This window comes from Anomalospiza imberbis, chromosome 3, assembly GCF_031753505.1.
Source record: "Anomalospiza imberbis isolate Cuckoo-Finch-1a 21T00152 chromosome 3, ASM3175350v1, whole genome shotgun sequence".
Taxonomy (NCBI): Eukaryota; Metazoa; Chordata; class Aves; order Passeriformes; family Viduidae; genus Anomalospiza; species Anomalospiza imberbis.
Window position 1 is genome coordinate 30,849,210 of NC_089683.1, and position 13,929 is coordinate 30,863,138.

A 13,929-nucleotide genomic window follows, 5' to 3' on the forward strand; every position below is an offset into this window, starting at 1 on the left:
TACCCAAAGTTTTCTGAAGTAACATCCATTGTAATATGAATTAACACAGATACACCAGGCCATGGCTGTTTAATACTAACAGTTTTTAGAGATCTTGAAAATGTTGTCCTTGATGTGCAGCTGTAATTTGTTATATGCTGGGGACGTTGCTGAAGCATCAAAGCATAAGAGTAGATCTTGTCCATTTTCAGAGAAAATCTGCTTCCATAGGAAAGCATTTGACTCATAACTACACAGATGCCAAAAAAGCATTTATATAGATAATTTCATTATGCCTTCTTGAAATGTCATTCTATTCAGTCCATAAAATGGGAGTTGATCTCTGTTCTTTTTTATCTAGGAATTAATCACAGCCTGGTACATAGGATTTTTAGTACTCATCTTTTCATCTTTCCTGGTTTATTTGGTGGAAAAAGATGCAAATACCGAATTCTCCACATATGCAGATGCTCTCTGGTGGGGCACAGTAAGTACAGAAAAATAACATGGACTGTCTAACCAGTATGCTAAAGTGCTTTGAATTTCACCTACTGAGGATATTAACTTAGTGTTCTGTTCAGTGAATTGTTTTCACTGACAAAAAATGGTCTGAGAAGCTTCCTCCTTCAGCTATTCATTTGCACATTGACAGATTATTTCAGTCCATCCTGCAGAACAGCTGTTTATGTGCTTCTGCTGCAAACCAGACCACTAAACATTCAAGAGAAGAAAGCATTGTACTTTTTAACCCTTAGCCTTTCAGTAATATAGTTTTTAATATGGCCCCACAAAGAGCTGTTTTGATACAAACCAGAGGGCTCTAAGTGGCAGTGCAGGAAGAGGAAATAGTATCAGGAAAAAAGAGGGAAAAAATCTTACATCAGTTTGGCATGACAGTATCATCAGTGCCCGGTAAAAGATGCTGTTTCTCCTTCCTCTGTACCTTGAGGATAAAGACCAAGAATGAATATGTCAATTCTGGTTCAGCAGTGTTATTTTTTACAGGTATAAAAGCCCTGATTTACTTGAGATCGTGGTTAACTATCAAATCAATTGTTTTTACTTTGTTGAAATCTTGGGATCTAAGTACATGCCTGACTGCTTTTCTGAAGGAAGATTATATGAACACAGTTAAAGAAACTAGGCTTTCAATGAACAAAAAAAAGGCCTAAGTTTGAAGTTTTGATTTTTTTTTTTTAATGGCATAATGTGTAGGAGTTTTTGCTTTAAAATATCCTATAGTGATCCAGACTTCTCCACTGTGTGAGAGTTACTTAAGCAGCTTAAGAAATCTGCCTCAACAAAGCACAAGGCAGTTATTGTCAGGCAGTATAAAACTGCTTTTCTTTTCCTTCTGATGCGGTAGAACACACACAGTGTCCGGGTAGTGAAATGATACCTGGGAGATCATTAATGCTGACAATAACATAGAGTACTCATTAGTTTCCTTGGAATAAGTGTGAGACCTTATTCCAGCCAGCCTCTGCCACCTTTCCTTATCAGAATAATGCAAAAATGAAGCTTTTTCACCTCAGACCTTTTGCTGACAGGATTTCATCTAGATTTAGTAGTATCTGCAGACTCACAGCATGCACACAGGGACGGCGCAAAAGCCCTTTCCAGAATGTCTTAAATTATTGCAAATATTTGTAAGAAGTTTTGTCTGCATTTTGAGCTAAGGTCAAAGTCACTCACTAATAATAGGGGTAGTCAGTGTATTGGAAATTTGTTCATCTAAGGGCTAGTTATTTGTTGCATGTCCCTAGAGACTATATTTCTATGTTATCACTGCACAAAACTGGGAGCTTGGAAAAGCCAGACCTACTAAATATTATGTGTACATTTACAAATATTCAGAAATATATTTTGCTGAAACTTGTTGCTTTAGAACATCAAGTCAGATCACTGATAAAATATACATTTTATCCTGTAGTACAAACACATGTAAAATTCATATTGGCGAAAGTCACGAGACAAGGTTTTGCATTCAGTTGCATCACTGTAGTTTATTTCCCATTTCTTCAAAAGCTGAGTTCTGGGTTTGCCTTAAAGCATTCTAACCTTCCTGTATTGATACGATTTTGAAGCATCTGGCATTGGATGCTGATGTCCTCATTGATGGGTACCCCAGTTCTGGCAGTCTGCAAACACTGTAAGAGACCCTCCTGTGGCTGTGCATGTTCTTGGGAATGGATCTTTTCAGACATTTCACTTCCCAGGAAACAGCCTCTACATCTCTGCAAGGCCCTGTGTGCCTTAGCCCTGCACAGGCAGGGAGTCTGGACTGAGCAGAGGATTGTACCCACCTGCCAGCTGGAATGGGGAAACCTATGCACAAGGAATGAGAAAGGCCCAGCAAACTCAGAGCTCCACTCTGGCATCTGACTGAGGCTCGTGTTAGATCCAGATCCTTCTTCCTGAGCAGCTCTAGCAGCAGGAACAAGACCTTTATTTTGGAATTTGCTTCTCCAGTACCTGCTGACTGCGATTTTTAAAGGAAAAACCCTGCTAGGAAATAATCATTGTATAAAGTGGTGCTTATAATATTTTGTACACTATGAAGTGAAAGTGCATGACTCAGAGGTTATATAAGTAGCGCAACTGAGAAAATCAAGAATCTTGCCTAGCTTCCAGCAGGAAAAACAACAAATTTTATTTAAAAACCAGAAAACAATATATATTGCATATTTCTATATATTTTTTCTTTCCCCAGTGTATGTCATTAATACATTTAAGTTTTTTATGCACATAAGCAAGTGCACAAACTTACTAGAAATCAGTGTTCCCCCTTACCTGATGTCTTTGCCATTTTAATAATAGTAATTTTTTTTACAATATGTAAAACAGTATGTGGGAAATGCATAATGTGCTTCTTAGTCATGGTTGTTTTTACTGCCAGAGTAACCCACATGCAGATTTTTGAAAAGGACAGACTGTATGGCATTTTAGGGGAAATCAATGCTTAGTCTCATTGATTTGTTTATTTGCAAAAGTTATTCTGACTTAAACCACAGATTATGTACCAAACTCTGGATTGAATTTTGTCATGGCAGAGGTACAAGAAATAAAGGGCTGCATCAAAGTCAGGCACAAATAGTCACCCTAAATTTCAATCTTTTTGAGGCACTTATGCTTTTCCCTCCAGGAGCAGCACTAGCATGCTGCAATTAACTCATTCATTAATTCAGATTACTTGAGGACCATGCACTGCTATGTTTATTTCACTGACTCCATTTCTGAAGCCCATATTCATATACAAAAATGGAAGGCAGGATATGGCATCCAAATTTACATATGAATACTCCACTGTATTTGCAATTTCATGCTGTACTGTGCAACCTGCTATTGAAACATCATATTAATATTACTACTGTGAATATTCTTGGGGCTGGGGTCCCCACAGTGTTGCCTTACACAGCAGCACACATTGGTGAGTGTTATATGAAGAGCTGAAGTTGTGAATGTGCTTTAGTAGAGAAGATAAATTAATTTAACAGAAGAAAATAATGAAACCATATGGGAACAAAAGGTCAATTTAAAAAACCTAAGTATTTCAAAACTAAAGCATACATGGTTTTCTGAGATATACTGATGTTAACTAGAATTGTGGATATTTATAGTGACATTTCATTTGTACATTAATTCGCTTTAGCTGCAAATTTAATACAGCTGAAATTTCTGTCCCTCTTACACATTTGACAGAATTTCTCTTAATAAGTCTTGATTTTCTAATAGTACCTAATAGTAACAGTTGGATACTGAGTGCTCTAGCACTCCACAGTGACCTGCTAGTGCACAAAACATATTACAATTAATTACATTTGCACAATGACTAGCTGAAATGAGTTAACATTGATGAATTTTTCCCATTTAATGTAATGATAGCATGAACAAACTGTATTTTTTTCAGTTAAGTGATGTCAGGTAACAATCCAAAAGGAAAGTACTGCTAGGAGAACATAAAATGACATCAGAAAGAAATATTAGAGTAGAGAATGGCCTCCTGAGTCCTATCTCATCTAATTAAAGTCATCTAAGTTACATCATCACATTCATTACTATATTACCCAATTTGTATTAGCATATTTATTAGCTCCAGCAATGAGATAATGGATGTTCTATAATAATTGTGAGTTTTGAGCCTGGTCAGATGACAATCCCTACTTTGGCTAGTCTGTCGAGACCTCTCATTTACAGAAGTAACCAAAATGGAGTGGGTTGCATCTGTTGTAAAAGACAGGACTCAGCTAGCTCATTTAGCCATGCAGAAGTGTGAGTCAGCTGCTTAGACATAGGCATACAGTACCACCAAAGATCTGTTGGACAGTCTGCTGCCTCTCCTGTGGGTGGTCCCTGTTCAGATGCCCTAGTACAACTCTGGTGGTAGTATACTTTTTTTTTTTTCAGACAAGCCCAAGTCCTACATTTTAGGATAGGATGAGTTACCTTTGAACTTTGGCCACTTCTCTCTTACCCACACAATGCTAGCTGTAACTTCCGTCTGCTTCTCGCACGATTAGCAGTGAGTCTGGAAATTTCTTACGCCGTTGTGTTTTCACATCCAGTCATTTTCCACACCCTACTCAGTTAATTTAATCTCAGGATTATGCCAGTCAAGGCCTGGCCAATGGTTTGCCAGTCAATGGCCTGGCCAACTGCACTAGCAGCACTTACAAAGATGCAGTGGATTATTCCCAAACTTGACCCTGAAGTTGTCCAGAAAACATTTCCTAAGTTGTGTGGTGAGAGTAGAATAAAATGAAGATCAAACCCCTTTGCTCAGTGTTGAGTAAGACAGTACAGCATGGTGCTGACACCTATACACTCCTGTAAAGACCATCCTGACATAAAATAGCTCAAAGTGAGCAAGAAGCAACTGATATTCTTAATCACAGACTGATACCATTAAGTCCTTAGTACCTAGAAGAATTGAGGGAAAGGCTTAATAGGGTCTTGTTATTTTCTTTGGAGAAATTCCAGAGATATACTCTGTGTGACTGCTCCTGGTTTTGGATTTCTCTCAGATGTCAGGTCCCAAAGGTTCAAGTTTATCTCTGACTTCTTTGGAATACAGTTCGGTGGCAATAGCATTAATATGCAGATGATGCTTGGTTCTGTTTCCCTCTCATCAGCCCAGAGAGGAGATATCTCTGTACTTTCCAGTGACTGGCAGAGATAGGGAGCTGGATGGAAGCCAAGAAAGCAGGCTCATTCCAGAGCTCCAAACTGCTTTTCAATAACTGGCCTGGAAACAAATTTTGAGGAACTTTTATTCAGGGATTCATTTGTTCAAGTGTTTCATTCCTCTTGGGCTCTTAATAGCCTCAAACTGTTCTGCAGTTGCCCTCTGATGTGAAGAGCTGTGATTTTCTTCAACAAACAAATCAATCCCCTCTGCCAGGCCAAGACCATGACTGCACCAGCTCATCTCTGCCAGAAAAGAGAGAGTTGCATTCGCATGTTCCTTCCTCCCTCTTACTCCATCTCAGTCTCTCACTGCCTTATGCAGGCTCTGGAGCTTGTTAGGCATGTCTGTGACCTGACACAACACCAAAGCAGCAGAAACAAACCACGCAGAAATGTGGATCATTTTCTGTCCCTTCCTGGGTGGCAGTGGCTTGCCAAAGGTCTAGAAAAGGCTCCGAAGAGGAGATGGGGCAGGGAAGTGAAGAGGAGCAAGGAAGAGTGAGACCGGATAGGCATGCAAGGTGGTGTGTCTGTGACCAGGCTAGTGTTACAAAACTTGAGACTTGATAACCACTTGAAATTTCAGCTGCAGCCTGAATTCATCTCTCTTTCTTAGTCCCTGTGGCTTTCTCAGGGTAAATTACACCAGCAGCTTGTTCCCAACAATGGGAGCAATTAAAAGCACTGTTTACTATCTACCGAGTCCTAAATAGTTGAAATCTAATTACTTCCAAAAGACTTTCCTTCTTTTGTCCCGTGGTGACCCTGACATTAAATAGAATTGTTTTGGCCATCTTGCCTAGGAATGAACGTTGAGGAAGCTGGAAGCAAAATAATGTCTCTAGAAGGCAATTTCCTGAAGAATCTGTTGCTGCCAGAATATTTGCTAAGCCTGAACTTGCCCACATTTGGTACACGATGTAAAATAATTCTCCATGCACATGTTCTCCCTAACAACAGCCCCGGAGTCCTTGGCATTCCGCCTACTGTTGTCTATCTTTGTCCTTTAACATCGTGTGCCGTTGCCTGAGCACGCGCCCTGCAGCCTCCCAGCCGGCCCTCAGGAATCGTCCGCTCTGCCCACACCTTCTCCAGCTGCCCACACCAGGCAGCTGTGTGGGTCTGAACTCTGTGAAAGCACACAGACACAACTCTTCTGCCAGTCCAGTCCCCAGGTATGGGATTGCTGTGCTTCCTGGGCCACAAGCAGCCTGGAGGGCAGCTCCTTGGGTCAGAGAAAGCCCTCAGACTCATCTTTTGCCTTCAAGATGCTCTCAGTGAGCCCCAACCCCGCACCATTTTCTCAGTGGCCACGTTGCTCATTGCCAGTGGTCAATGAGCCCTCCCACCTGCACTAAAAGTTGCCTCCCCTTTCTCTTTGACCTGTCCACAGGTAGATCTGAGCTAACATGGTCCAACAGCCCGAGGTACCTCTGCCTCCGCTGCTGTGTAGTAACCTTTGGATCTTCATGTCAGGAGTGACATAGGTGTGTCTGAGCCTGTCAGGAGGAAGGGAAAAGGACCAGAAACTTTACTTAAAGTTCCTCCCAGCTTTTCATTAGTGTTTTTTGTGGTTCAGAAGAGAATTCACTTCAAATTGTACTGATGGGTTTGCAGAAAATGTAGCTGCTTCTTGCAATTCTTTTGACTTTATATCATCTGCAAGCATCAACTTCTTCCCTCCTATATTTTTCCAGTATTATCTGCATGTAATTTATATTTGTTTAGTTAGACAAATACATACAATTATATTTTCCTGCAGAAAATAGGTGAAATACTTTCACATCTATGCAAAAGAACATTTTTTTTTCTTCCCAACTTATAGAATTTCCTACCATTTACCTCAAATTTGAGATCAAGGTAATTTTTCATTATTTTTTAAACTTATTGCTTATTTAGGTGTTTTTCTAACATTTATTATTTATCTCAGTTTTATTTAGTCATACACAGTATTACGTTTTCACAGAAAGGTGTCAATGTTAGTATATTTGTGTTCATTTTTTTTAGCAACAGCTAAATGTTTCAGATGTCTTGGATTAATTAGTGGAAATGCTGCTTCATGCAATGTAAATAATCTGCAACTAATCTGTCAATGACTTATGGTAAACCACATTTTTCATTCATTTCTTTTTAGATCACATTGACAACCATTGGCTATGGAGACAAAACTCCTCTTACTTGGCTTGGAAGGTTGCTTTCTGCAGGATTTGCTCTACTTGGCATTTCTTTCTTTGCACTACCTGCTGTGAGTATGCCTATAAAATTAATTAAAAATAATAGAAGCTCCTGTAAGTCCTGCCACTGTTATGATACAAAAAGCTGAAGGAATTGTCTACATGAAGAACAACTCTTCAAGGCTTTTTGCTCTCCAACAACACTTGTGAAGTGCTATCCGAATCCAAAGAAAAGGTTTGGTGTCCTTGCTTTGGTTTTGGGAAATTTCTCTGGCATGGGCAAAACTGGGAAATAACCCTAAATTAGGTTACATGCTATTGTGTAAAGTTGAAAATCCTTCCTTTTGTTATGTATTGTGACTTATATATTACTGCTTTTCTTTCAAATTTTTCAAAACAAAACAAAAATAAAAGCACATTATATGTTTTTCTAACTTAGATTATAGTGGAAAAAATAGGTATTCCTAATAGCTTGTTTTGTATGGCCATGTTCAAGCTACCAACAGAGAGTAGTAGAAGGCCTTAAATCAACTAATGGTTAATGTTGAATGCAGAAGATGCAACTATAATTTTCTGTGAATAATTGTAAATAAAAATTGCAGTTTATTTATGTTGTTTCTATCAATGTTCAAGAGACTAATGAAAATGGGAATTATCTAGTGACTAAAATATAGTGTAGCTTCAGAAATAAATCCTTGGTTTTTTGAGTGGATCTCCCTTTTTATTTTTTAGTTAGTTTTGAATAAGCATGAAATGAGAAGTGGCATTTTATTTTTTGTATTGTTTCCAGTGCAATGTCTTTTGATATTTTAATACTCATATACTTTATCTGTAGATCTATACTATAAAACTATACAATATATACTATACTAGATACCATAAAACATGGATGTTATAATACTTCATTTATTTTCAACCATATAGATAAACCAAGATTAAAAAATCTGCATTTGTCAACAGCATTAAATCATCTGGTGCACTGCATTTATTGCTCACTCTAGCTACAAAGAGTATTTCAGTATCTCTGACATACTATAATACATTATAATTATAACTCATTACCTGTTTGTGAATCCTTGACACTTATTGGCATCTACTGCAATTAATTCCTTTTGTCACCTAGTCACCACTAACAAGAAAGCTAGTCTTAGCAGTACTACAATGAAAAGATGAATACCCTTACATATTAGAGATGCCACAACTTTTGTTCCTCATGTCATATCGATGTACAGATACTAGTTTTCCTCATAAATACTTGAGTGTTGAATTTGTCTGTAAAACGAGAGGTATGTGGGAAACTTTTGCACTTCTTTTAGTATTTTATCCTGACTAAGGATCAAGTGGAAATATTCTTCCTTATAATACAGACATGTCCAGCAAAAGTATTACATTCCTTGCAAGTAAAGAAGGCAAACATCCTCAGTCCTTGGCTCTATTCAGTTAGTATCAAATTTATCTTACTTGAAGGTAAAAGGCTAAAAGAGGGGAAGTTTCATAATTAGTTTTTTCATAGCCTCTAGAATAATCAATGGGTATTATTTAATAGGAAAGATCAAGAAGAAATGGATTTTCTAAATTTTCTAAAATCAAAAGTTATAATAAGTACTGCTGATATGGACTTTGATGTCCATATATATCTGGCATATCTGACTGCTGGTCATTTCCTCATTCCTGACTCAGGTTCCTCTGAATATCCCTGCTTGATTTTGTAAATATGTATCTATCTCTGTGGCCTTGGTAGTTGCAGGAATGTAGTGTAGCACAAAAACAGGCAATGGGTGGTCATTGGTAGCACCACAGATATTATGTAAGGAATCTCCTGCTTCACCAGGTAAAGGGGAACTGCTTCTGTGCCTTCTACTGTCATACACTGGTGATAAATGTGTTATCTGAAGCAACAATATGGCATAACATCTTCACAAAATCTTTGTAATAGATGATGTATATTTATTCAAAGACTACCTACACATTGATAAAATGATATTGCAGGGTATCCTTGGATCAGGATTTGCATTGAAAGTGCAGGAACAGCATCGTCAGAAACACTTTGAAAAAAGAAGGAATCCAGCTGCAAGTCTAATTCAGGTAAATATGAAATCACCAAAAAGATAATCACAGGTGATTTAAAGTACATATTGAAACAAGACTTATTATTTCCATTTGGAAAGTTTTGTGGAAATAATATTTAACAGATTGGTTAGTTTCATGAAATAACTGTGTTCAATGACTACGATGTGTTGCCATAATTCTGTACATAATCACAGATTCATTTAGGTTGGAAAAGACCTTTAAGATCATCAAGACAAACTATAACAAGACACACAGCATTTCTGTGTGTAGTTTTTGTTCTTCTATCCATGTTAAAGAAACAGAGGCAAGGATGCCAAATGCATGCCTGCAGTCAGAAAGCTATTTGGGAAAAGAGAATTGATCCCTAGACAACCCAACTGATAGCACAGCACTCTTGCTTGTATTAAGCTACTTTTCATCTACTACAGGGTTTAGAGTATTTCAGTGAGGGATATACATGGTGAAGATGAAAAGTGTCCTGCCCAGAGAATTGCTTTCACTATGAGTCAATTCAAAAGCTGGAAATGTAGACATGAACAATTTTAAAATATCTGAAATTGTCTGAAGTTGTTCTGATGTGATGGTGCAAATCAACAAAATGTGGCATGGTATGTTTTAGGCAGCTGTTATGCATTGGCTTTTTCCTTAACCTTCAGTCCTAGTAAAAACTGAGAAAATACTCTAAAGAATCATTTTGCAGCAAGCTTTACTCTACCCGATGCACTAAAAAAAAAAAAAAAAAAAGAGGGGAGAATAATTTCCTAGAGTCCTAGTTTATTTTCCTGGGATGCCAAGTATTCTATGTATGCTGGTGTTTATTTTTGAAATAATAAATCCAAATAAAGAAGCTGAGTATGAATATGCTAGAGGTCCATGCTTAGTACAGATAGATGTCAGACTGTCTTTGAAGCATTCTTAAAGTTAATGAATGTTTTCCATTATTACTGTTCAATTATTATTAAATTCTAAATATTTCAAATTTAATATTTGTTAAAATAATTAACTAAAATAATTCCACTACTTTTGTGTCTGGTTTAGAATGACTGGCGTTTTTTCTAACATATATATTCTAATCTTCTTCCAAGTCTGGTTGCCAGAGGAAACAGATAATAGATTGAGCTCTTATTATTTTTTTATGACTGTTCAACCAAAATATTAGCAAGACAGTTTATCAGGGTAATGTCTATTTTCTAACCAGTTACACTGCAGAATTAGACTGTGCTAGCTCATCTGTTGCCACAGATAGACTCTTTGATAGAGCCTTTACCTGTAGATAGCTGTAGAAAAGTGAAATATTTGGTATGGATATACTTTTCTCAATTTCTTTAGCTTATAAGAAATATTTAGTGTGAGAATTATTTGAACACAGAAGCTCAGAGAGGAAGTCTTGGAACCTACTGAACCATTTAATGTAGCAGAAAGGAACATAACAAGTAACTCTGGCTACAAGCCAAAACCAAAGAGTTTCAAATTAAAAATAATGCAGAAATTTTTGACAACAAGAATGATCAACCAATGAAGCGATTTTCAAAGTGAGTAACAGGTTCTCCATCTGTTAATGAAGACTGGATGTGTTTCCAGGAGATACACAGTAGGAAAACACAGGGTATTAGATTCCATACAAGAATACCTAGATGACATTTAATGGTTGACAATATACAGGAAGCACAGATACTCAGCTAGTACAATTAATATAGTTATGCTGACATCAGGGAACATGTCCCAGTTTGTAGAACCAAGGCTCATCTTACTATCTACATGCATTATAAATCTAAACAAGGATACATTTTCAACGCTATGCTTTGGTTACTCACTTTTGTTAAATGTTTAAAAACACAAAATGAATAATTTCAGTGTTTCAAACCACAGAGAATGTTTCTCTTTTCTACTAAGTGCTTTTTGTCTGGTTTTCATTATGATTTGAAGAATGTATTATGACATTTTCTTTACGTCAGACTGCAAGGTTGTGTGGGTGTCCCCTATGGACTTGTCACAAATAAATCACTGCAATGCTTTTCTGAACACCTTTATGTGCTGAATATCTTCTGGTGCTTTCACAGAGCCAGTAAGTCTTATCTTACTGCATAAAGTGTCCTGGGATTCACAAAAGTTTTGGTAGGTTTGAACTGGTATTTCCTGAATCAGCCTAACCGAGCACATTCCAGTCTGAGCAAAATCCCCTCGCTCCGTAGTCAGTGTGGTGGCACTGTCACTTCATTTTCTTGGTTCCTTTGTGCTTTTCTATTGTTTCCCCATACCAGGCTTCCTGGCGGTTTTATTCTACCAACGCCAGCCGAACAAACATGGCAGCCACCTGGCGATATTATGAAAGTATTCTTCCTCCCCTCAGGCATGTATCAGTGCTATGAATGACAAGAGAAAGATACAACTTGTATCAGTTACTAATCTGCTTTTCAATTTTTTGTTTCATCCCCTACTCCCTCTTGCCTTGTTTTTTTGTTTTTTTACCATATATCCTGCACGTAGTGTGTATGGCGTAGTTATGCTGCTGATGAGAAATCAGTTTCCATTGCTACCTGGAAGCCTCATTTGAAGGCCTTGCATACCTGCAGCCCTACAAAGTAGGTACAAATATGGCAGCTGGTGCTGTTTTTGATGTGTGTTCAAGCTTATAGAGAACTAGTATTTGTCTGTTTCGTCTTGGTTTGTTGTCTTAAGTCCTCTCAAGTCTTCTCATTAAAAATTTCAACTAACAAATCAGATCAATATCATGTAGGAGCCTAGGAACAAATACAAATCATTGCTATTTATCTTAGAAATGCACAGGGATTAGAAACATTTTCCCAACAACCCACTCATGCATCATGGTTAATGATTTCCCTCATTCCAAATTATCCTTAAGGAGAAAAATATCAAGTTTAACGCAGAGGTTGTTCCTTGGTTCAATGGTATGTTTCTACCTGTGCCTCTGTATAAGGCTGTAGCTGCTGATCTACCTTTCCAAAGAAAGGGTGCCTTGTGCTATTTTGTAGGTGAATGCACTGAAGAATTTGCTCCTTTTTGTCATTCAGTATTTCCTTAAGACAGACTATATACACAGTCATACATACAGACAGTGGAAGATGACTCAAAAGACCTGTTGCCACAGTTTGGCAGACAGGAAATATTTGATATCCTAGTTTGGGTGAGAATTCACAGAGCACTGGCAGTCCAAGACTTTTCAATAATTCAATAAAAGGTTTAGCAGAAGGCAGCAAGTTGACTGATTCAATACGGGGCACAGATCAGGAAGTAAAAAACACTTGATAAAGATCAAAAAGGAGAGAGCTAAGAGCCTTATGGGAAAGCTCTGATAAGCATCTTAACTGTTGTTAATTGCAGACAGTGCAAGAGAATTAGTGGTTTCTCTCAAAGCTGGGTGATGAACATCCACATGACAGTAAAAAGGTAATTGTGTGCCAAAAAGCTCAGCCAAAAAGAAGTTTGGCTGGGTATCCAAAGCTGATCTTTGAATTTCAAAGAGTTGACAAGAACAGAGCCGTAAGTAATCCATTACCATAACTCTAATTCCAAACTGCTCCACACTAAAAGGAGCTTTTACATTAAAAGTTACATGAAGTATTGATATTTTATATATACAAACAGGTTGAAAGCAACATTAGTATAAATGGATGGATAGAAAATTGCATAAATAATGAAGCTGTATCCCACATAAAATATTCTAAAATATGATTGTCCCTCAAAAGTGCATCTACTTGTTTTAAATAAGCATATTGCTGTGCTAAAACTGAACCTTTTTATTTACCAGAAATAAGTTATCTAATAAGAAACTACAGCTTTCTGTTATATATGTGTCAGCAATGCATTTTGCCTAAGTGCTTTGCCAACTCAGTCTGCAGTGGTATGTACTAAGCATGTTATGCATGTGTTAAAAACCTGAAAAGTTTCTTCTCCAGAAGCATTGTAATTATGAGTCTTGCTTGAATGTTTTTGTGGTTGCAATGTAATGTGTGTGTTGTGCACCAATTAACATATCCATTTGCGTTTATCATACATATAACATCATCTGTAACTAAGTAATGTGATTACTATCTGCATAACAAATATGTTTTTCCCTCCCACTCCCTGACCTGAAGAAAAGAACAAGGGGAATCTTCTAGCAGGTTTGTAGTTTCTTTTATTTCTTTTATCTGTGAAATTGCTGTTTCCTAATGGCTTTTAGATGTCTTGGGTTCTGTACAGTAGATTCAATGAACTGCAACCATTGATGGATAATAATCACAAACTGTATCTTTTAAAACTCATATGCTGCTGAAATTTGCTTCTTTGTCCCAGTTTTTCTACAGGAAAAATAGGCAATTTTTTACACATCTAACATGCTGTAGCTTTGAGAGGCTCAGTTTGAACAGTGACAGAGGAGCCAGTGGACCAGCCTCCCCAGACCCAGCTCCTGGGCAAGGACATGTCCCCAGCTTCTGCCATAAAATCGATGCAGAAATTGCAGTAGGAGTTACAGACATGTAGTTTAATTTGGCAACGTGAAGAAGCCCAACCCTCC

The 13,929-nt window shown here is 37.5% G+C and overlaps 1 protein-coding gene across 4 annotated transcripts in view; it reads left to right on the forward strand.

The window, feature by feature from the left end:
- Positions 1-13,929, forward strand: part of KCNQ5 (potassium voltage-gated channel subfamily Q member 5) — a 277,005-nt gene that overhangs the window by 230,907 nt on the left and 32,169 nt on the right. For 3 of the 4 annotated variants that reach the window (XM_068183827.1, XM_068183828.1, XM_068183830.1), the window contains 5 exons: positions 341-466; positions 7,301-7,411; positions 9,330-9,425; positions 11,898-11,992; positions 13,508-13,534. In XM_068183827.1, the coding sequence (XP_068039928.1) occupies positions 341-466; positions 7,301-7,411; positions 9,330-9,425; positions 11,898-11,992; positions 13,508-13,534 (455 nt within the window). The remainder of the gene's footprint in view (positions 1-340; positions 467-7,300; positions 7,412-9,329; positions 9,426-11,897; positions 11,993-13,507; positions 13,535-13,929) is intronic. The other variant, XM_068183829.1, reaches the window with a different exon arrangement.